At 56.6% G+C, this 21744-nt stretch overlaps 2 protein-coding genes across 3 annotated transcripts; both read left to right on the forward strand.

Annotated features, from left to right (window-relative positions):
• Positions 1-183: 183 nt before the first annotated feature.
• Positions 184-10248, forward strand: LSS (lanosterol synthase). Of its 2 annotated transcripts, XM_027752010.2 has the most exons (22): positions 184-209; positions 321-498; positions 572-710; positions 788-896; positions 1288-1409; positions 1741-1837; positions 2621-2756; positions 2963-3071; positions 3409-3527; positions 3937-4034; positions 4162-4189; positions 4811-4867; positions 5085-5156; positions 5852-5902; positions 6040-6189; positions 6527-6623; positions 6813-6918; positions 7475-7540; positions 7949-8029; positions 8276-8446; positions 8748-8826; positions 8913-10248. In XM_027752010.2, exons 1-22 carry the CDS (start codon positions 193-195, stop codon positions 9102-9104), a joined length of 2274 nt encoding a protein of 757 aa, XP_027607811.2. In that variant the 5' UTR covers positions 184-192; the 3' UTR covers positions 9105-10248. The 2 variants fall into 2 exon arrangements, with proteins under 2 accessions (XP_027607811.2, XP_039237295.1); XM_039381361.1 differs by lacking the exon at positions 7949-8029.
• A 3837-nt stretch (positions 10249-14085) lies between these two features.
• LOC120322443 (maestro heat-like repeat-containing protein family member 6) lies at positions 14086-20706 on the forward strand. The gene is made up of 15 exons (XM_027752001.2): positions 14086-15857; positions 16128-16192; positions 16307-16459; positions 16636-16784; positions 17016-17163; positions 17408-17595; positions 17685-17822; positions 18101-18215; positions 18386-18523; positions 18763-18939; positions 19073-19228; positions 19388-19489; positions 19608-19710; positions 19977-20033; positions 20326-20706. Exons 1-15 carry the CDS (start codon positions 15776-15778, stop codon positions 20532-20534), a joined length of 1980 nt encoding a protein of 659 aa, XP_027607802.1. The 5' UTR covers positions 14086-15775; the 3' UTR covers positions 20535-20706.
• The last annotated feature ends 1038 nt before the right edge of the window (positions 20707-21744 follow it).

The raw sequence follows: 21744 nt of genomic DNA on the forward strand, positions 1-21744 counted from the left end.
GGGAATGGCGGGCGGGGCGGGAGGAGCCGTGAGGGGACGGCCGGGGGCGGGGCTTCCGCCCGGCCTCGCGCCCCCATTGGCTGCCGCCCGTGAGGCGATGTGGGACCAGGTGGCTCCGGCGCGGCCCCGGCGGCGGGAGCGGGACCGGGATCGGGACCGGGACCGGGACCGGGACCGAGACCGAGAGCGGCGATGGCAGCGGGCAGCGGGTGGGTCCCGGTGGTGGAATCGGGATTGGGCGCGACGGTGGCGGCGGGCAGCGCGGTCCCATGGGGCGGAGCGCGGTGGCGGCCGCGGCTCAGGGTGCCCATGTCCCCCAGGGCGGTTCGGCGGCGGGGCGGCCCTCGGCGCTCGGCGGCGGCCACGGAGCTGCCGGCCTGGCGGCTGCGCTGCGAAGGTGGGCGGCAGCGCTGGCGCTACCTGGGCGATGGCGATGGCGATGTCGGAGAGCCGCGGGCGCAGACGGCGCTGGAGCAGCACAGCCTCGGGCTGGACACGGTGCGAGGGGCCCGGGCGGGGCGGCGGGGCCGCTCCCGGGGCGCCCCGCTGAGGTGCCGCTGTCTCCCCGCAGGGCGCGGCGCTACGGGCGCTGCCGGCGGCCGACTCGGCCCGGGAGGCGGCCCGCAGGGGGATGCGGTTCTACGCGGCCCTGCAGGCCGAGGATGGGCACTGGGCGGGCGACTACGGCGGGCCGCTGTTCCTGCTGCCAGGTAGGCCTGGGGCACCTGCCCGGGGGTGGGTGTGTGCAGTTCGGCTCTGTACAGTGCCGGCCCGTCTGGTCCTCCAGGTCTCCTCATCACCTGCCACACGGCCAAAATCCAGCTGCCAGAGGGGTTCCGGAAGGAGATGATACGTTACCTGCGCTCTGTGCAGCTCCCGGACGGAGGCTGGGGCTTGTGAGTAGCAAAGATGCTTCTTTGAGGGATGGCCTCTCCAAGGTCCAGCACTTGGAGCTGCTGTCAGATGTGCCCAGGCTCAGGGAGGGGGGCTCGGCACCTGTGATAGCTCTGGGTGGTTGGACTTGGTTTGTGCAGCACTTCAGGTACTCTGTTTGTCACAGAGATGGCCAGAGCATCAAGTCTGGCCATATCTCCTCTGTGTCACTATATGCCAAAGCATCATGTGCAGAACAATGTTTCTTCCTGGATTAGTTGGGTCCCCCTTTTTCACAGTAACCCCCGGCATTCCACTTCGCCCCGACATAGACAGCCCTGCGCAGTGGGTTATGTCTGGCTAATGCCAATAGCTGGCTAATGGCCGTGGTGTCTCTGTATATGTGCCTGACAGGCATGTGGAAGACAAATCAACGGTGTTTGGCACAGCACTCAACTACGTAGCACTGAGGATCCTGGGGCTCGGACCGGATGACCCTGACATCGTGCGGGCCCGTGTCAACCTGCACAGCAAAGGTCAGCCATGGGGCTGGGACACTGGTCAGAGAGGTCTGGCTGGACCTGAGGGCTACATGGAACATGAAGGGCAGCATAGAACATGGGGGGCTTCCAGGTAGTGGAAGTACTGTTGCTCTTGCTTGCCCTTGGTGGCACCTGTGTTTTCAATTAGTGGTGGGAAGCTGTGTTATGTTTTTGTACCATTGCCTGCTTACCCTGTTTCAGGACGTGTGTCCCAGCCTGAGTAGTGTGTTCCCAAATATGGGGAGAAGTGGGCCCTGTGATGGGGAAGAAAGAAGGGAGCTGGCATGGCTGCGTTAACCCTGTAAGCTGATACTGTTCTCTGCAGGAGGTGCTGTGGGAATCCCTTCCTGGGGCAAGTTCTGGCTGGCTGTCTTGAACGTTTACAGCTGGGAGGGAATGAACACGCTTCTCCCGGAGATGTGGTATGTGCCCCCCTCGCTGTGGAGGGAGGAGATGTTGTCAGTCCTACCGCCAGCCTCGACCCAGAACTGTCTCAGGCACTGGTGTTTGCTGGGATAACTCCAGCTATGGTCTGGAACTAGAGGTGGTCAGGCTGCTTGTCAGCTGGGAACCAGCAGCAGGCCGGCCAGTGGGTGGATAGCACTGAACTCTGCACCCAAGGGAGGTGCCAGAGCTCAGCCCAGTTAGCATTACCCACAGGATCCCTGATACATCTGTGCACTCCCTGCCTGTCACCAGTATCTTCTGGCCAGCCAGAACTGGGCCTTTAGCAGAGGGGACAGCCACATGTAAGGCTACCAGCCCTAACCCTCACTTGTACCCTCTCTGGTTACTCAGAGGGCTGCTGGGTGTCAGAGAGGGAAAGTGTGTGACATTACCTCTGGGGGAAATCAGGGGCTGCACAGGACCAAGGGCTGCTGGTGCTTTGTCATCAAATGCCAGTAACTGTCAGTCTGGGCCTCTGCCTTCAAAGTCCCACGTGACTGAACTGGCTTCTCCCCTCCCTCTTCTCTGAGCTCAAGGTCCTCCTTGCCCTCTGTCATCTGGGCCAGGAGCAGTGTCTGCTGGCCCTGGTGTGGAGGGAGCACCCCTGCTGGGGGGATCTCAGCAGGATCAGGCTGTGTTTATATCCCCTGGTGCAGGGGACAGGAAAAGGTGTGCCCTGCTCTGGGAATTCCACACACCATCTCTTCGTGTTGCCTTAGGCCCTCCTTGTTCCTCACAACCTTCTCTGTTGCAATCAGGCTGCTTCCCACGTGGTTCCCAGCCCACCCATCCCGGCTCTGGTGTCACTGCCGCCAGGTTTACCTTCCCATGAGCTACTGTTACGCCAAGCGTTTGTCAGCAGAAGAGGATGAGCTCATACGGAGCCTGCGGCAGGTAAGGAAGGAGCTGATCCTCCTGGACAAGGATACATGGCTCCATGACTGCCTGCTGCGCTTGGCCATGTCCTTGTGCGCCGGCCTCTGGCTTGCGAAGCGGCATCTCTTATCCCTGCGTGGTCACTCTGTCAGACAGCAGAGTAACTGCTCCTGGGTGCTTGCTCCCAGCTTTCCAGGCTGATGCCCTGTGTTGTCTCGTGCCAGGAGCTGTACGTGCAGGACTATGCCAGCATAGACTGGCCAGCGCAGAGGAACAACGTGGCTGCCTGTGACGTGTACACCCCGCACAGCTGGCTGCTGGGTGCTGCCTACGGTGAGCACGGGGGGCCCTGTCCCCTGCCACTCTCTGCTGCTGCTCGTGTAGCTGAACCTGCCTTGCACCATGGGGGCTCTTCAGGGTCTGCTGGCAGCTACTGCTGTATGCTCTGGAGCTGGGATGGAGACATGGATCATGTGATCCACGGGCTTCTCCCTCCCTGAGAGCATCAGGGCCTTGTGCCCAGGTCCTCGGGCTGCTCTGGGGCAGAGCAGTTCTACGCTTTCCTCAACTGGTCGTGGTGTGAGCCAGGGTGCAGCCTGCCACAGCAAGTGAATCTGGCTGCACGGGGTGGGTTTTTGTTTTCATTGCATGTCCCTTTCTTCTCCTGTAGCCATCATGAACATGTATGAAGCCCACCACAGCACTCACCTGCGGCAGCGAGCCATCACAGAGCTGTACGACCACATCAAAGCTGATGATAGATTCACCAAGTGCATCAGCATCGGACCAGTAGGACACATGCTGTTAATCCTTTAAATATCTCGCCCTTTGTTATTTAGGGACCAGCTTGTGCCCTTCCCCAGAGCTTTGCATTTGTGGCATGTAACCAATAATCACCAGATCTTGCTTAACTCCTGATCTTTAAGAGTGTAAGGCCAACAGGGCACAGGAGATGCAGAGAGCATGGGGATAGCTGGTGAGGGGTATCTGTCCTTGAGGTCCAGAGAAATGCTGTGAGGAGAAGCTCTGGAGTAATGTCATGGCACCTGCCCCACTAACTCAGCTATGCTGGGCGATGGAGCCATTGGGATCAAGGCTGGGACAACCTCTGGATGGCTTTGTGCTGGGTGGGAGGGATCTATGTCTCTGGGGCTGGAAGGAGCTCTGTCCAGAGCAATGACAGTTCTCCTTGTGGCAGATTTCCAAGACGATCAACATGCTGGTTCGCTGGTTTGTGGATGGGAAGAACTCCCCAGCTTTTCAGGAGCATGTTTCCAGGATCCCGGACTATCTCTGGTAAGGGCTGAGTGTGACCCTCCTGGCACGGCACAGGGCTCTGATCCCTGTGGATTAAGCACACTGGGGCTGCCGACCTGCTTCCCGCTGTGCCTGTGCTGTATCACTGTGCTCTCTCCTCCCACAGGCTGGGCCTTGACGGCATGAAGATGCAGGTGAAGTGCTGTAGGAGTTCATCTATGACTGAAGGGACCATGGCATGCTGGGGCAGCCCATGGAGTAATGGGATAGCGTGTTCATCCCGAGCCTGAGCTCCTGGCACCTCACCTCTGGTGCCTGATGGCCTTCTCTGTCTCACTGCCACTTCCACCAGCTGTGCCAGGAGCGAATAGTACCTGTCCTGCTAGTTTGCCTCTCTGTGGCTGTGAGCTGAGGGGGCAGCTCTAGGCCTCCATTTCCTTCATTCCCACACGCTCTGGGAGAAGGGAAGAAGAAAGCCAGGCCCCTGATCCTGCATGTGGTCTGAGCTCTGCTTCTCTCAGAGCCGTTGTGTCCTGCTGCTCCTTAGCGCTGGCCAGAGCTCCTGCCTTGGCTGTGCACAGAGCAGGCTGAAGCAGCTGTCTTATTTCCTGTTCCCTTGCTGTCCCTTTACCTGCTGCATCTGTCCCCTCTGTGCCAACATATCGGCTGTGATGCTGAATGGCATAAAACTGAGACACAGGGTGGAGGCAGCTAGTGGGTGTGATGTGGGAAGGATATGCTGCCCCATAGACCCCACATCTGGGTCAGGGTGCTGGCTAGCACCTGCCTCTCACTGTCAACATTCTCTCTTGCAGGGCACAAATGGATCCCAGCTCTGGGATACTGCCTTTGCCATCCAAGCCTTCTTGGAGGTAATGCACCCTGCAGTGCTATGTGCTGCCTTGGGAAAATGTTTTCCTCTCACATGTCCCCGAATACCAGAGCTCCTGCTATGCACTCTGTTGGAGCTCTGCTGTGTCAGTTCTGGCCTGGCATCCTGTGACTGAGCTAGGCAAACATACATCTGCTCAGAGCATGTTTGGTGGCCACAGCTCCTTGTTGAGTGCTGACTGTGTGCCTCTTTTTCAGGCAGAAGCTCAGGAGATGCCTGAATTCACATCCTGCCTCCAGAACGCCCATGAGTTCCTCAGGTTCTCCCAGGTGAGCAGAGCCCTTTGGTGGGCTGGTTGTGCACACTTGGCTTCTGCTCAGAACCCTGTTTGACACATCTGTTGCCTTCTGAAGAGCTCTTCTGAAGGGCTGGACTAGCGAAGTTCTAGGGACAACCTCCTGTTTTCTGCTCCCTGTTTTCAGGGAACCATCTTTGCAGCTTGGTGAGGACCTTGGCCAGGCCCAGGGATATTTGGGTTGGCTGCCTGAGCTTAGAGAGGCTGCAAAACTTAAAGCTTAGGCTTCTTTGCCTTTCGTCCTCTCTTTTACCAACACATTTGAGGCACCGTTCTGGGAAACCCAGGCCCCTTGGCTAGTGACTGTATGAGCTCAGTTCTGCTGGCCAGGCCAGTGGCTCAAGGTGGGGGTCTCTGTCACCAGCAGCTTGGTGCAGATGCAGTCAGTCTTGTTCACAGTGTTGCCAATGGGAGCATTCAAAGCAGATGGTTCCCTGTCAGGAAAGCTTCCAAAGGGGGGACTTTAGCAACACTTGCTTAAACCAGGCCAAAAGGTGATTTCTCTTGAGCGCTCTCTACTCCAGAGCTGACCTCTTCTCTGTCTGCTTCCCTCAGTGAAAGACAGGTGCTGTGCACTTGCACATTGTTCTGCACCTGCAGTGGTTTCAGCCTGTGGTCCTGCAGCCAGGCACTTCCAGGCTGCCCTCACTTGTTTCTTGCCTCCTGCAGATCCCGGAGAACCCACCTGACTACCAGAAATACTATCGCCATATGAACAAGGTACGGTGACTGGGACTGGTCTCCGAAGGACTTGTGACCAGGTTGGGGATTTGGGCAGGGGGGACAGGAATGAGGGGCAACACTTACCCCCCTACAAGGTCAGGGGAAGGTGCTGAGCTCACCTGATCCATTTCCAGGGTGGCTTCCCCTTCAGCACGCGGGACTGTGGCTGGATTGTGGCAGACTGCACAGCAGAGGGGCTGAAGGCGGTCATGCTGCTGCAGGAGAAGTGTCCCTTCATAGCCAATCTCGTGCCCCCCGAGCGCCTCTTTGATGCTGTGAATGTGGTAAGTGCTTCAAAAATTAGGGCCAAGGGAAATGCAGACAGGTAAGCCTGTAAGAGAAGTCAAGGCCTGAGTGGTTGTTAGATCTGGTATTAGATCTGGTTAGATCTGAGGCCTGGTGTGGCAACGCTCTCTTGGCTGTGATACAGAGCTGCCTATGTAACATAATGTGATGTGATGGCCTAGATTGGGCCTGCCTGTCCCTGTGGTTTGAGACCTTGGTTGTCTGCCAGCCCCATAGACCTGTGGGTCAGACTTTGTCCTCATACCTGGCTTGGGGGCCAGACTGGGGTGGTACTGCCTGTGAGCTAGTCCCAGCTCTTCTCTGCTTGTCTGGCAGTTGCTGAGCATGAGGAACTCGGATGGAGGCTTTGCCACATATGAAACCAAGCGAGGAGGCCACTTACTGGAGATGCTGAACCCCTCGGAGGTGTTTGGTAAGGGGAGCTGTGGGGGCTGGTTTTTCTGCCCATTGTGAAGGGACAAAGTGTCCTGGCCTCCCCATGCCCAGTGGGTGTCTGATGTAGGATCAGTGTGCTGTGGGTCCGAGGGAGAGGCTGGCAGCAGCTGACCCACAGACTCCCCACAAAGGGGCTGTGGCACTGATACCCTTCACCTGCTGGCAGGTGACATCATGATCGACTACACGTACGTGGAGTGCACGTCGGCTGTCATGCAGGCACTGAGACACTTCCAGAGCGAGTTCCCTGAGCACCGAGCCCTGGAGATCAGGTGAAGCTCTCAGATGAGAGCTGGGCAGGGGAGAAGACAGGCTGCACTTCTCAAGATGCCTGCCATGGCCTCTTGGCACAGCCCCTGCTGAGTCCTGTTAGGGGTCTTGCCTGGATCTCTACACTGGCATGGGGCAGCCCCGGTGGTGGCCAGCCTGGATACTGGTGACTTCTCCAAACTAGAGTGCCCTGCAAGAGTCTGGGGCCCCGCCTGTCCCAAGGAGCAAGGCATAGACTGTTTGGGATCAGGCTGGGAGAAACTGGTGGATATCTGTCTGCCTCTTGACTTAGCAATTGTCTTGCTCTTGCAGCCAGTTGCAGGCTGGGTCCCTGCTTGCCAATGCCATAAGGCAGAGAAGCCCCAGCTGGGGCACATACACCCACGTGTTATACCTGCATATATCCTGAACCATGTAGCTGCCTGTCTGCATGCTTTTGCCTCTTGTGCCCTCCAATAATGGGACCCGTCAAAGCCTCAGAGGGGCTGATGGAGCTCCCAGTGAAGCAGACACTGAGTTTGAGCTGCTTGTGAAGTGGGTGGCTTCTCTTCTGTCCAGGGAGACTCTGCGGAAGGGCCTGGATTTCTGTCGCAAGAAGCAGCGAGCGGATGGGTCCTGGGAAGGGTAAGCTGTATTCTCAGTGCCCAGTTTTCTTCTGGCTGCCCCAGAGTGAGAGGGATCATGATGGCAGGCATTCCTGACTGGTAGGATCTGTGGGAGAAGCAGGGGCTGATCCTCCTCTAGCTGCTGTGCTTTGCTCTCCATTACTCTCCCTGCAGCCCAGGTGGAGCAGGTACCTTGTTCATTGCACAAGACCCTGAGAAGCCTTGGGGGTCAGGGTGGTTCCAGTTCTGCTGACACCTGGGTTAGCTGGGAGCAGGTGTGGTGGGACTGGACATGGCTGTGCCATAGGGGAAGGCAGGCTGCAGCTCTGTGCCAGGCTCTCTGCTGTTATGTGAACACAGCCATGTCACAGCCTCCCTCTTCTGGGGCCTCGCACCCCTGACAGTGCTGCTCTCCCCTTCCTCCTAGGAGCTGGGGGGTTTGCTTCACCTACGGCACCTGGTTCGGTCTGGAGGCGTTTGCCTGCATGCAGCACACATACCGTGATGGGTGAGAAGGGGCTGTCTGGGTGCCCTGCCCCTACCTGCCTCCTGGGTCAGGGCAGGACTCCATGGTGGGGCTAGGGGGATGCCCTTGCTGTGCATGGACTCTCCTGCCTCAGGGACTGCTTCTCCCAGGAGCAATATGGCCAGGGCACTCACTGTGGGCACAGCTTCTCTTTACAGCTGAGAACCGTGGGTGCCCAAATGCTCCCTGTCCCCAATCCTGTCTTGACTCTGTGCCCCGTCCCTGCAGGGCTGCGTGCCGAGAGGTGGCCCAGGCCTGCCAGTTCCTCCTCTCCAAGCAGATGGCAGACGGCGGGTGGGGAGAGGATTTTGAGTCCTGCGAGCAGCGCACGTACGTGCAGAGTGCTGAATCACAGATCCACAACACCTGCTGGGCCCTGCTGGGGCTCATGGCTGTCAGGTAGGAGCAGCCTCACCTGGCCCTGAGTGCTCAGGGAGATGGGAGATGCAGGCTGGGTTGTGGGGCCTTGGGCTTGGCTGGTGTGGGCCAATGCAAAGCAAAGGTTTTGATCACAACTACAGGCCTCCAGCCTGGGAAAATGTTCTGGTGTCCTAGGATGGTGGGGGGCCCTTTCCAAAGCATTCAGCATGCCTGGGACAAGCTTGGGGCAGCCTGAAGGTGGTTGAGTTCCCCAAGCGCATGGATGGGGTGTTGCAGATAGTTGGGATGAGGGTGCTCACACCTCTCTTGTGCTTTGCAGGTACCCTGACATCGACGTGCTGGAAAGAGGCATTAAAGTGTTGATTGATAAGCAGCTGCCCAATGGGGACTGGCCTCAGGTACATCTTTAGTCTTCCCAAGGGGTTCCTGAACACCCTGCAGTCCTGTGTCACTCATACCATTCTGCTCTCTGCTTCTCTCCTAGGAGAACATTGCCGGGGTGTTCAACAAGTCGTGTGCCATCAGTTACACTGCGTACCGCAACGTCTTCCCCATCTGGGCGCTGGGCCGGTTCTGCCGCCTGCACCCCGACAGCCCCCTGGCTGGGCAGCTGCGAGCTGGGCTGGGGCCCTGGGGAGGGGCAGGGCAGGCTGGGCAGGAAACCGTGTCTGCCTGAACCTAGGCCACTGGGGCTGCCAGGGCCTTGGACTTGGCTTGGGTACCGGCGGCTCTGTGGGACCACGGGGGTGTGTGCTGCGTGGGATGTCTCAATGCTGACCTTAGCATGTGGACTGCTCCCTCTGCCAGGGAGGGGTGCTGCCCTGGTGCTGCAGAGCCTCTGCTTGCTGTTCAACCTCTTCTAAACATTCCCTTTTTAAGGTTTTTCCCAGGTATATTCTCTGTCCTGGGATAGGGAGTGAAGTGCCTTTTCAAACCATTTGGAAGATCTTAGAAAGCTGCCAAGCTGTGTTGTGTTCCACGTCTGGACAGACTCTCATCCTGAGTAGAGCAAGTCTGCCTTTATCCTCCCAGGCTGGCTGGCTGTACCAAGAGTGTGGGATTTGGGGCCTCGCCATAGTGCCCAGTATTATGATGGGGGACCCTGCACAATCCCTGCTGAGCTGGGCTCTGTACTGTGGGTGCCAGTGGCAGCTTTTAAAGCACTGTCTGGAGCCTGTGCTGGGAGGGGAAGGGCACCTGTCCTCCCCCACATGTGTGGAAAAAAGGAGTGCTTCACTCAATTTTCTTATGGTTTTGTCCCCCAGCTGATGGCATCTGGCTTCCCAGCACCTCAGAGGTGAAGTCACCACCATTGTTCCCACTTTGGAGAAGGGGCGGCTGAAGCAGGAAGCCCTGAGGTGGTTGGCATCAGGGCACAGCCTGGGCCCCAGGGCTCCAACCTTCCCCCAGCACAGCAAGTGCCTCTGCTCAGGCCATGGTGCCATTGGACATTCATAGCCAGAGCTGGAAGACTGACAGTTTAATAAATTGCTAATGGTGAGGCAAGAGGATTTTAACTGTGTTGTTCTCCTTACTGTCTGCCCAGTGTGGGTCCCAAGCAGAGGGGAGCTGGCACAGCAGCCTCATGTCACCTGGCTGGGGTTCCCTGTCCCCAGAGATATGAGCATCATCTCCACCAACAAGCAAATCATGCTGGGAGTCTGTGCCTCTTCAGATGCTTTTGGCCCCAGAAAAATATAATGAAGGAAGCAGCTGGCTAAAGGGGAATGATCACTTCCTTTATCCTGCTCCTTACACTTGTGCAGATAAGCAGCATAGAAAAGCCTATTTAAATAAATTCATCTCAGGCTGTGTCGACAGCCCTGGTTGCCTTTTCCAAATTCTGGACACCTTTACACCTGTCTGTGAGATTACTCTGCATTTAAATCTCTTCTTGCTGAAACTGAATTATTCAAGCGTCACACTGTGATGTGTCTTGAGAGGACATGACTGTTTGGATTTCACCTAGCTCTTGGCTTTAACCAAACTAGGGTTGCCTTGCAAATTTTTTAACCGTAAAATGCTTAATGTAATTAATTTTCTGTCCTCTCTTGGAATTCCAGGAACTCTTTTTTCAGTTCTTTCAGTTTCAGAGCAGGAAAATGTTCCCTCTGCTTTGCAGTGGGGGACTCGTGGTGAGTAGCATTACATCACATACAGCAGAGATGCTGGGCAGCAAATAGATGCTCTCCGAAGGTAAACCAAACCTGTTAGCTTAGGGGTTCAGGCTGCACTTTGTTTTTGTCTTGTTTCTGAGTGAGAGATTATAAAATTTGCAAGGTAGTGTTCAAGTTCAGTACAGTACAAGACTGTAATTATGATTCCTAAATAGAGTGTGAAAGCTGTTTTCCTCTGCCTGAGCTAAAGGCCATTTGAATGGATTTTAGGTCTTGATGGTGTTTTTTCATGTTTTAAAGCTGTCTTAGATACTCCTGTGAGTTGAAGCCTTTTGGCAGTCAGCTCAGTTTTCTCAGGTGTCTGACGAGTGGGTCCCTGGTTGAGCCTGGGCAATGACATGACTTAGCTGAAATTACATTCTTGGGGTACTGGTATCTTAAATACCAACTGTGAGGTGCTCTGATGTGTCATGGCTCAAAGGCCAGGCTGCTCACAGGCTGGGACACTTGGGTTCTCTAGTCTCCCTTTCATATTCAGCACACCAGAACAGGAACGTATTAAAGTTGCTGAGATTTTCTGAATATTGACTTTCCTCCCTCACACCCCGAGAAACCCCGACCTTAGGGTTACTGTGTGATGGTGATTTCTAAATCTGTTTTTTACATAAGAACAGACAAAGTAAACAACAGCACCCAAGAAAGAGCTGATGGCCCCCTAGCCCCAGAACTTCAGGCTTTTGACTTCCAGGAACCACTGCTTTTTAAGGGAATTAGAGAAGAAAACCCTTAGGAATATTTTGTGCAAGGTTGCTATCTTGCCTTTCATTTACAACAAAGAAATCAAGCTACATTTGAATGTTAACTTGCTTCCTCCTTTTTTTGCCTATCAGTTGTTCCCAGCCACAACTGGTGTGATGTATTTCTGCACTTCTTTCACCTGTTATCAGAGGCTGAGCTGGTCTGTAAGTCCTTCTCCCCATCAGCCTAGTTGGGTGTCCCTGTGCTCTGCATTTTGTCCTAAGGAACATCTGTGGGTTTAGGGGTGAGGATCATTTTGGAGCTGATCCCTTGCTAAGGGAGAGCCAGGATTATAACAGAGGTGGTTCTCAGCAGGTGCTCTGGGCACCTGTTTAAAAGAGCAGGCTGTGGGCCTTATTGGGAAGGAATGTTTCTTGTTCTTTGCCTATTGCTCTTCAGGGTGGTGCACAGGAGTGGTATTAGGGTCTGGAGGGGATGGGATGGGACCTGCTGAGATTCCTGGGAATCATGAACTTGAACTTAGCTGTCTTGAATGAACCAGACACACTTCTCTGGCACTCCCTGAAACCCGAGAGCTGGACAGCTGCAGGTTTTCCTGATACTCTCTTTGTGTCCCACATCCTTTCTGGCGAGTGCTGAGGATGTGGCTCCCCACCAAATCTGAGCTGATCTCTTTCAAGGGTGGTGACATCCCAGAAATGGAGGGGGGACACCCTGGCTGAGCTCAGCTCAGAAATCAGGGGGGAACCAGAGCTGAGCTCAGCCCAGAGCTGGGCATGACCTCAGCTAAGCACAGCCCAGAGCTGGGGGGGGGCGTGCCCTTGCTGCCCTGGCTGCTGCAGGGCCCTTGGAGCCACCTGGTCTAGTGGAAAGTGTCCCTACCCATGCCAGGGGTGTTGGAACTGGATGAGCCTTAATGTCCCTTCCAACCGAAACCATTCTGTGATTCTATCAGGAGAGGGACAAGGAAGGAGGAGGCTGCTCAAAACTTCTACTCCACAGGATCCCCTCTGGGCAGGAAGGCTTCTGTCCCCCCAGAACAGTCACGGTTGTTTTGGCAAGGAGGACAAAGAAGAAGGAAGCTGCTGGCTAGCCACCCCTTCTACCCTATAGGATCCCTTCCAGGCAGGAAGGCTCTCGTTCCCCAAGGACAGGAACTGTGTTTTTCATTATTTAAATGATTCCCTTCTTTCACTACTTTGCCAGACAAAGTAAACTGTAGATAGATGTTGGCAGCCAATTTTGTCCATACCTCAAAGCAATTCAGTAGGAATTGTCCCCAAGCCTTTCCAAACTTCTGTGAAATCCCAGCCATAAGCAGCTGTGAACTGTGTTCATATAAAACAGTGAACCCTCTCTGTGCTTCTTACCTAACAAAAGGAACACACAGGAAAACGTGTGTCTTAATAGTGTTAAAATCTGCTCCAAGCTGCAACTTTGGACTGAGCACATGCAGGAGAGGTCAAACAGATACCGGATATATTCAGTATAATTTCATGGAAACTGTTTCCTCCAGGAATACTCTGACACTCCTCCCAGGGATCTCCTAGAGTGTTTTGATCTCTGATTTCAGGACCTGAGATCCCAGGTGTCAGCCCCACACCACTCCCAGGATGCTACCTGAGGTGATTTTTCTCCTTTGGAAAAAATCCCAGCTTCAGAATCTATGAAAGGCTCACCCAAGGCATCTCGTGGAGTCTTTTGATCTATGGTTTTGGGACCTGTGATCCTGGGTGGCAACCCCAGCCTCCTCCAAGAAAGTTTCCTGAGATTATTTTTCTGGTTTGGGGAAATCTGTTTCCGTTCCTCAGAAATTGTAGCTCATGACACAAAAAGAGAGACACAAATGCAGACCAGTGTTTTCGTGCTATAAAAAGAGCCATTCCGTGACTCTCAGATTCCATGACTTTATGGCCGGGGTTGGAAGGTTTGTCTGCCAAAGCATCCTGCTCATTGGCTCATCCTGTGCATCCTGGAGAGATCCAGGTAGGCCTTTTTGGCAGCTGGGCATTAGCAGAGCTTAAACTGGGGGCAAACTCAGCTGAGATACCCTGTGAGGTGCTGTATGCTCCTCTCTGCTGCCACGGGAGGGTTTTTCTGGGTTGAGGGTGATTCTGGGGGTGTGAGGGGGTGCCACGTGTACACAGGTCAGCCAGTCCTGTTCCCCTGGGTCCCTGCAGTGCCCCCCAGCAATCCTGCCTCCACGTGTGGATGCTGGCCAAGGCTGGGCTGCAAGTGAGGCAGCTGGTTGTAAGCTTGCCTGGAGCTCCATGTCAAGCCCAGTGGTGTTCCTTCAGGACATAGCAGTGCTGAGGGGTCTCCTCTAAGCCTCTTGTGGTGCAAGTTGCTTTCCTGTGGAATGAATGTTCTCTGTTACCGGAGAGTAATGAGGGAGCTGGAGAAAGAGCTTGGTAGCTGCTTTGGATCACTGACCAGCAGTCCTGGTTAAGTGGAGAGACTTGCCAGTTGCTTGGAAATGAGCAAATGGAAGGCCCTTGTGCAAGAAGGGTGGGAAGGATGATGTGGGGAACTACGGGCCTGGCAGCCTGCCCTCGGTACCAGGGAAGGTGGTGGAGCAGATGATCCTGAGTGCCATCCCCAGGCACATGCAGGACAACCAGGGCATCTCCTGGAGGGTGGGAAGGCTCTGCAGAGGGATCAGCCAGAGATGCTGGGGCGGGGTGGGTGTTGAGGGGTTCTGTGGGGATGTTTGGGAGGATTTGGTGTTGTTGGGAATGTTGGGGAGGGAACTGTGTGGATGGTGAGAGGCCTGGGCTGAAACTGGATCCAGTTTGAAGGCAGACTCTGTGGTTTTGCAGAGCTTTGGTTATGGAGGGCAGAAGGAATATCTAGGACTCTTTCTGTCAGTGGTCCTGGTTGTCATCCAGGGCAGAAGAGGGGAGAGCTATACTTTACTGGCCACTTATCTACCTGTACTGGAGGGAGGATTAGTGTTTTTTGCAATATCCCTCTTTGTGTGAGGTGCTTTTGTAACACTGAGTGAACTTCCATTCCTTGACAGCTTTTATACCTTAATGAAATTCTTACGTTATTAGCTCTTAACAGAAAAGTGTTTGAAAATCAAACAATATCCAATTTATTTATTTATTTTTGCCTCAGTTTAGTGTTTATTTTTTGCAATTGACTCTCAATGGACCCTGTTAAGGCAAAGGAGTTGCTGGTTTGGGGTGGGAAGCAAACTTGCAAATCTTTTACCTTTCCAGGTTGTGCCAATGAACTTGGGAAGTTTACAGCTTGATTTGACACTTCTTGCGTTGAGCAATGGAAAATAATGTGGATTCCTGGTTTCCTGAATTTAGGATTATTAAAGGCCAGATTCTTCTTTGCCTTCACAGAAAAGATGTTTTTGTGCTGCAGGTCATCACTTGCATGCAAAAATCATTCCTGGAGGAAGCAACAGCTTCTGCCTTCTGACAGCTGCCAAGCACTGCCACCAATTGCTCTAGCTGCCACTCCCAACAGCCCCCTGCAAGAGCACAGACATCAGTGCCCATTGGCTTTGGCTGCCCTGTGGCAAAGAAGTCCCCCAGGGGCACAGCTCTGTGGGGCAGGAGACGGGCACCAGCCCTGCCAGGACTGGGGGCGGTGGCAGGTCTCCTTGGGTGAGGACTTGCCAGAGCTGCTGATTTTGGTGCAGCCCCGGGCAACGGGATGGGAGCAGCATTGGTGCCCTCGCCCCCACGTTCCTTCTGTGTGTCACAGCCCCGTGTTCGGGAGGGCCACCAGCCGGCACTTCTCCCGAGGAGCCCGTGCCAGCTCGTGTGGAGGCCCCGTGGCCTTCCCGCTGCGGCTGCCTCGGCAGCTGAGGGGGCTCCTTCTGCTGCCGTGGGCAGGCACAGCAGGGGAGGGTTTGCTTAGTTTTTCAGCTGTGCCTAAAGTTTGTGTCCAGCTGTCTTGGATGCTTTGGAGAATGGACTCCTTCCCACCTGGGGCAGGTTGGCCAGGCTGGGGGAGGCCCCATGGCATGTGGCAGTGTGTCACAGGGCCCTTTGTGACACGTGATGACTTAGTACTGGTGGTGAGGTGGCCACGCCTCAGTGCTCCTCAGAGCATGTGGCAGGACAAGCATGTGACGGAGCCCCCGTACAGCCAACTCCTTCCCTGCTGATCCAGAGTGTTTTGGAAGCGTTACTCTTGCAGGTGCCCTCGAGGCAAGACTGCAGGACTTGGTGACCCGCAGCCTTCCGAGGTTTCCCCCACCCTTTCAGCAGGTGCCTTTGAGGCTCAACCGCAGGACTTGCTGACCTGGAGCCTTTACAAGAACTCTTCCATCCTTGTGGCAAGAGCCCTTGAGACCAGACTGTAGCTCTTCCATGGCTCCTCTCCTGCTGGTGCCCTCAAGGCCCCACTGTGGGACTTGGTGATCAGTAGCTTTTCTCAGGTTTTTCTGTTGCAGTTGCCCTTGACGCCAGACTGTGGAGTGGTGTGGAGACGCCTTAGCCTGTTTGGGATGAAGAAGGTGAAGGAAGGTGCTGGGGCTGCCCCAGCTCGGCAGCCTGAAAGAGTGGAGTGGTTCCAGCCCCTGCAGGAGGGTGAGTGGCAGAGCTGGGGCACATGGCAGGTAGCTGCAACCAGTTGGGCCTCATCCCATCCCATCCCATCCCATCCCATCCCATCCCATCCCATCCCTTGTGGACAGGGCCAAGGAAAGGGAGGGGGAAGGAGGGCCCAGGGCTGATCTCCTGGCAGCTCCATGCACTGGCCATCCCGGGGCTGGCCCTGCCTGTGGAGCGCAGGGCTGGGCCGTGTTCTCCGACCTGTCCCGCAGCCCCTCAGCTCTGACCGCGCTCGCTCTTTGCCAGATCCAGGCCGGGACCAGACACAGGAGCAGGACCGCGCCCGGGGCCGCTTCCACAGGGCAGCACAGGTACCTGCAGCCACGGCCTCCTGGGCTGGGCCTGCTGTCCCTGCTCAGCCTGGCACCGCTGTCGGAGCTCTCCAGGGCACATCCCTGTCTTCCCTGGCCTTTGTTCTCCTGCAGACATTTAGCAACCTGATAGGACCTCCGTGTAGAGAAATGATCACCATGTTGACTAAAGGCACGGCAAAGCCTGACACCATGCTAACTCAGAGTCTGGCTTCTGCTCCCAGTATGGATTTCTTTGGGGAGAGAGTTGTGTCCCGTCGAGATGAAGTAAGCAGCCTGCGGCCAAGATTTGAGCCCCCCAGAGCTTCTGTATCCCACTCAAGCTGGGCCCCCTCAGCGTTTGAGGCCAGCCCAGAGTGGTGGGAAGGGAAGCACTTGTCGGGGGAAGCTGGGTAAGTTGCTTGGTCTGGCAGCTCTCCAGCTCTCTGCTGTGCCTCCTCCAGGTGCCGGCCTTGGTGAGGAAAATGCACCAGAGTCTCTCCTCCAACACACCTCCAGATGACAGGCTGTTTATCAACATTCTGAGGCTGACTGATGTGTACCCTGCTGATGTTGTGTTCACCCTCCTGCGCTGTGCCCCATCGTGTGACAGGTACAGGGCCCCGGGGCCTTCAGGGCTTGGGGCTTAGCAGCCTTTAGAGCCCATCACCCTGTCCATCCCATCCCACGTGGTCTACCAGAGGGACAGTGAGTTCCGGGACCCTCTGACGCCTCTGTTTCCCAGCCCTGCCATGTCAACCCCCGATCCTGCTGCCATGGTCCCTCCCTGCTCCTCAAGGCACTTTGGCTGGCACCCCCCTGACACAGAACTCTGGCCCTGCAGAGCTGCTGCAACCATGTGGAAGACCATCGCCTCATCGGGAATGACAGTGGAGAAGGTGCTACCAAAGCTGCTCTGCGTGATGGAGGACTGGCCACTGCACAGCACTTCCACCTCTGACGGGGACAAAACAGATGTCTTTGCCCTGGCTGTGAGTTTCTGGAACTGGCCTTTGTTCAGCCCCTGATTGCCTCTCTGGTGGCTCTCCATCCTCCCCCACCAGCACGTCTCCTTGCCTCAGGCACTGGGCTGGAAATGTGGTTAGGGGCAGGTACAGGGGCAGCAGGCCAGGTGCTCCCCCTGTGTCTCCCCTGGCCTTTCCCTCCCACACTTGGGCCTTGCCGCATGGATATCTGGGCACTGAGAGCTGTCTCCGGCTGGTTTCCTTTTTGCAGGCAACCAGGGTGATTTGGGAGATCCTCCGCCTGCCCTGGTGCCCAGAGCCACTGGTGAAATATTCCCCCCCACTCCTTGTGCATTTGCTCTTCCAAGTTTTCATCAGCACAAAGCAGATGCCGGAGGAGGTCAACGCCTTCTGGAGGGGATGCCGGGAGAAACGTGGCCTTCCCGCCAACCCCAATAGGTGCTCCATCCCACTCCTCCCATCTCTGCCATGTGCCAGGGGTTGGAGCCAGAGCTCTCAGCATGGCCTGGGCTTTGCTCTGCACACAGGTTTGCAGGGCAGACTGTGAAGGCACTGCTTCGCCGTCTACGGTGTCTACATTTGGTGATGGCAATGGAACGGAAGCGTGGCTGGGACACACTCCTCAACACTGACACCCACCACTACGCAGTGGGTCTGCTGGCCAGGTGAGACCCCCTTGTCCCCGCTGCCCCTGTCATTTCTGCCCTCTGCACGGGACACCCCACGCAGTGCCCGTGGTCATGGGCCAGAGGGCCTTGTCACCCAGGGATGGCCGAGCAGAGTGGCAAAGGCTGGGAGAGGCGGGTGCACAGGAGGAGCCGCCTGCCAGAGTGCCCTGGTCCCCTGCCGGGGTGCTGGGGAAAGACCAGGCCTCTGGGAGTGAGTCCCGGCAGAGGTTTGCCCACCTAGCTTATGGTTGATGTTGCCTCTTTCCCCCTGCCAGGGAGATGCGTCGTGCCTCGAGCCCCTTGTGTTCCCCGGTTGCCCTCTGCCTGCTGGGGCTGCTCATCAGGGAGAAGCCACGCTGGGAGCTTCCCGCCATGGCATTCCTTGTGGAGGTGAGCCTGATGGCGAGTGCTGCCTCGCTAAGCTGCCTCCACCTCTCTGCCCTCTTGCAGCCGCAGTTGCCCGGGACGGTGCCACGCCTTGTGCTGCTGCCTGGGCCCAGCCCTGTGCGGGTCTTGGCTCCTGCTGGCCGGGCACCTTGTCACTGCTCCGTGCCTTTCAGATCCTGGACTGCCTGGACATGACTGACTGCGGTGAAAGCATCCTGGAGATCCTTTCAAGGCACCTACAGAGTGAATGCAAAGAGAGACGTCGCCTGGCACTCAGAGGCCTCGTGGTGCTGAGCAAGGATCCTGTGATGGTGAGGAGGGGGCAGGGACTGAAGCCATGCTGGAATCCTGGGGCTGGGGAGTGCAGTCACTTGGGCTTGGCTGGGCTTCGGGAGCTGTGGCAGCTGCTGCCAGCTCTGCTGCCTCCCGGCTCAGCTGCCCGAGTCCCTTGGGACAGGCCTTTGGCTCAGCACGTGAGGCTGCCCCACCAGAGTGGGGTTGTTGCTGCAGCCCTTCATGGCTTCCCAGCACAGCCTTGTGTTCCTCACAGGCCAAAAGAATGTGCAGCCTCTCTGAAAGCCTTGTGGAGCTACTGCAGGATGCAGATGTAGAGGTGGTCGGGATGGCCTTGCCGATGTTCATGAATATGCTGCAGAACAAAGACATCCTAATCTCCAGGCCCACTGCCCCGAAGCTGGCTGAGGCTCTCCGGCCACTCTTTGACAGTGTAAGGCTCTGTGCTCCCCACCAGGGGTGCCGGGTGCTGGCAGGAAACTTTGGGCCTTGTGGATTTTCAGTCCTATGCCCAGGTGGGCCTGGAGCAGCTGGTGCTGAGGTCTTTTCCTCTTCCTTTCCATCAGGACAACAGCCATGTGCAGGTCCTCTCCATTCGCCTCTTCCGAAAGGTGATGGAGTTGGTAGTGGCTGAGGGAAAGAAGCCCCTGGAGAGATATGTGATCCAGAGCCTGTTCCCACTCTTTTTGCACTGGCATGAGGAGAAACAGGGACTGGCAGAGGTGAGGACTTTCTTGACTCTGGTGTCACTGCGGAAGGGGGCTGGGCTGCCTCCTGCCCTGGCACGTCGAAGGCTCCAGTCTCCTCCTGGCCTTGGTCCAGGGATACGGGTCCTGTGCCCTGGGCAGCGGTGCCATCTCCTGGACTCTGTTGCTCTGCAGGCCTCTCGGGAAGCGCTGCTTGGTGCAGCCAAGTTTCTGAAGAGGAGGGATCTCAATCAGCTGCTGAAGACAGAGCAGCCATTGAAATTTAGCGAGCGCCTGGTAAGGACGGCCCCGAAGCCCCAGTCCCCGAAGAGGCCAGTGCTGGGCGCAGGCAGCGCCCGGCCAAGGGGCAGAGCCCCAGCCAACCCTTCCCACCGTGCCCTGCTGCTCTCTGCAGCTGGAAAAGGACAAGAGAAGAGTGGCCGAGTACTTACACCAGGCCCTGCCATACCTGGAGAGCCCACAGGAGCCCCTGCGAGAGGCGGCCCTCAAGTTCATTGGTGAGCCACAAGGTCCCTCCCCGCCCCGCTGCAGCTCGGCCCCAGCCCCGGCTGCTGCAGCGGCAGCAGGATGCGGCCCAGGGATGTGCTGGGGAGCCCCGAGTGCCCTGGTGGCTGCCGCCCTGTGCCAGACCAGCCCTGGGGCGTCCCGAGGCGGGACGGCCCCGGGCTCAGCTCTGCCAGGGCAGGAGGGTGCGTGGCCGGGCCGGCAGCGCCGCCGGGGGGGAGCTGTGCCACCGGGGCCCTGACAGGGTCTGTGTTCCCAGGGATCGCTGGGGGGTACCTGCGGGGACAGCCCGAAGAGCTACAGGTCATCTGCGAAGGTGAGTGAGGGCAGCGCGGTGTCAGTGGGGGCTGGTGGAGGAGCACGGAGCCTGGGCAGGGAGCTGCAATCCTGTCCCGGCTGTGGAGGGCTCTGCTCCCTACACGGACAGAGCAGAGAGAGATTTCAGGGGCATGAGGGGTTTTGGTGGCCAGCACCTCCTGGCTGATCCTGTTGGGCCCTGCTCCCTCTTGGCCATGACAAGAGCTGGGTGGGATGGTCCTGGCTGGAGGGGCTCCTCGGGTCCCCACCCATCCGGGCTCTGACCTTGGCTCTGTTCCTCACTGTTTCAGCCCTTCAAGCCATGAGAAAAGACAACTGCCCCTCCTACACAAGCGTGATGGTTCAAGCCCTCTTTGACCAAAGAGCTGCAGTATTAAATTCATCTGCATCGAGACAAGCGGTGTCCCTAGAAAAGCACCAGATACCATTCAACAGGAGACCACCTGGAGACCAGAGGAAACCATCTGGAGCTCCAGGCACTGATGCCAAGCCCAACTGAGCCTGCCAGGAAGGCCTTGTGGCTCCTGGCCTGTCCTTCCCTCTTGACCCATCCCTGCCTCCATACTGCTCCATCCCTTTAGCCTTCAGACCCAGCCCATTCCCTTCTCGTGCTCCCAGCACATCCCTCCACTTCTCCTTCCCTTAATAAACAGTTGGGTTTCTCCCCCCTATCTGCATCTTTGTGGAACTGAAATGGCACAAAACCTGAGCCCTGGAGCACACGGGGCCTTTCTTTTTCCCCCTTGTGCCGTGTGCAGAGACAGAGAGGGACAAGGGCAGCTCAGACTGGAAAGGTCCCTGTCCTGAAAGTCCAGTTCCAGAACACTGTGGCATTAAAGATCTTGGTGGGCACACTGAAGGCCAGTGGTAGGACAAAGAGCCTGAATATTAGCAGAGCCAGCTTCAGTCTGCTCTGAACCGAGCTGTGAAGGTTTCCATGGCAAGCATCCATGGAGGGCAAAGGAGCTTGGAATGTTGGAAGTTACTCAAGAATAGCTTCCTGAAAGCACAGCAATGGTCCATCCCTACAAAGGGGAAAGAAGAAGGCAGAAACAGAGACCACCATGGCTTAACAGTGAGTTTTGTGTGTGCTTGAAAGCAAAGGAAGAAGCAGCACACTGCCTGAGACACAGACACGTGTCCATCCCAGTGTAAGGAGCACTGCCAGGCAGTGCCTGGGTACCCTGCCCAGGTCTGGTCCCCACAGTTCCAGAATCACAGCCCCTGCATCAGACACAGTCAGAAATCAAAGCAAAGGAGACCAGAGGGAGGGAACCGTTCCAGTCTGTCTTGGGCGTTGCTGCAGAACAGCCACCGCTTCTTGCTCCACCTGGATCTGGGCTTTGCTGACCTCAGAGCCAGCCAGGTTGTGCTCTGGTGCCCAGAGGCTGTTCAGAGAGGGCAGGAAAAATGCTCCATGCAGAGCGGAGAGTCCCGGATGTTGCTTATAAGAGCATCCTGCAGGAACAGGGATCTGGCCTCTTGCTGAAAACACTCCGGGTTTGCTGCCAGGCCTGGAGGCAGGAATTCAGGGCTGTGAAGATGCCAAAGCAGCCCAGCTGTGTCTGCAGAGGGCCTGGGGCTGGGAGTGTGAACCTACAGCTGGAAACACACTTGGAGCAATAGGAGCTGGAGTGGCTGTTCTTCAAGAAGTAGAAGGAATTCAGCCTTGCCAGGGTTTCTGAAGTGTATATTGGTGTTCCCCAGGA

The sequence above is a fragment of the Pipra filicauda genome, unplaced genomic scaffold (genome assembly GCF_003945595.2).
Source record: "Pipra filicauda isolate LSUMZ 115617 unplaced genomic scaffold, ASM394559v2 scaffold21_size4447388_pilon, whole genome shotgun sequence".
Taxonomy (NCBI): Eukaryota; Metazoa; Chordata; class Aves; order Passeriformes; family Pipridae; genus Pipra; species Pipra filicauda.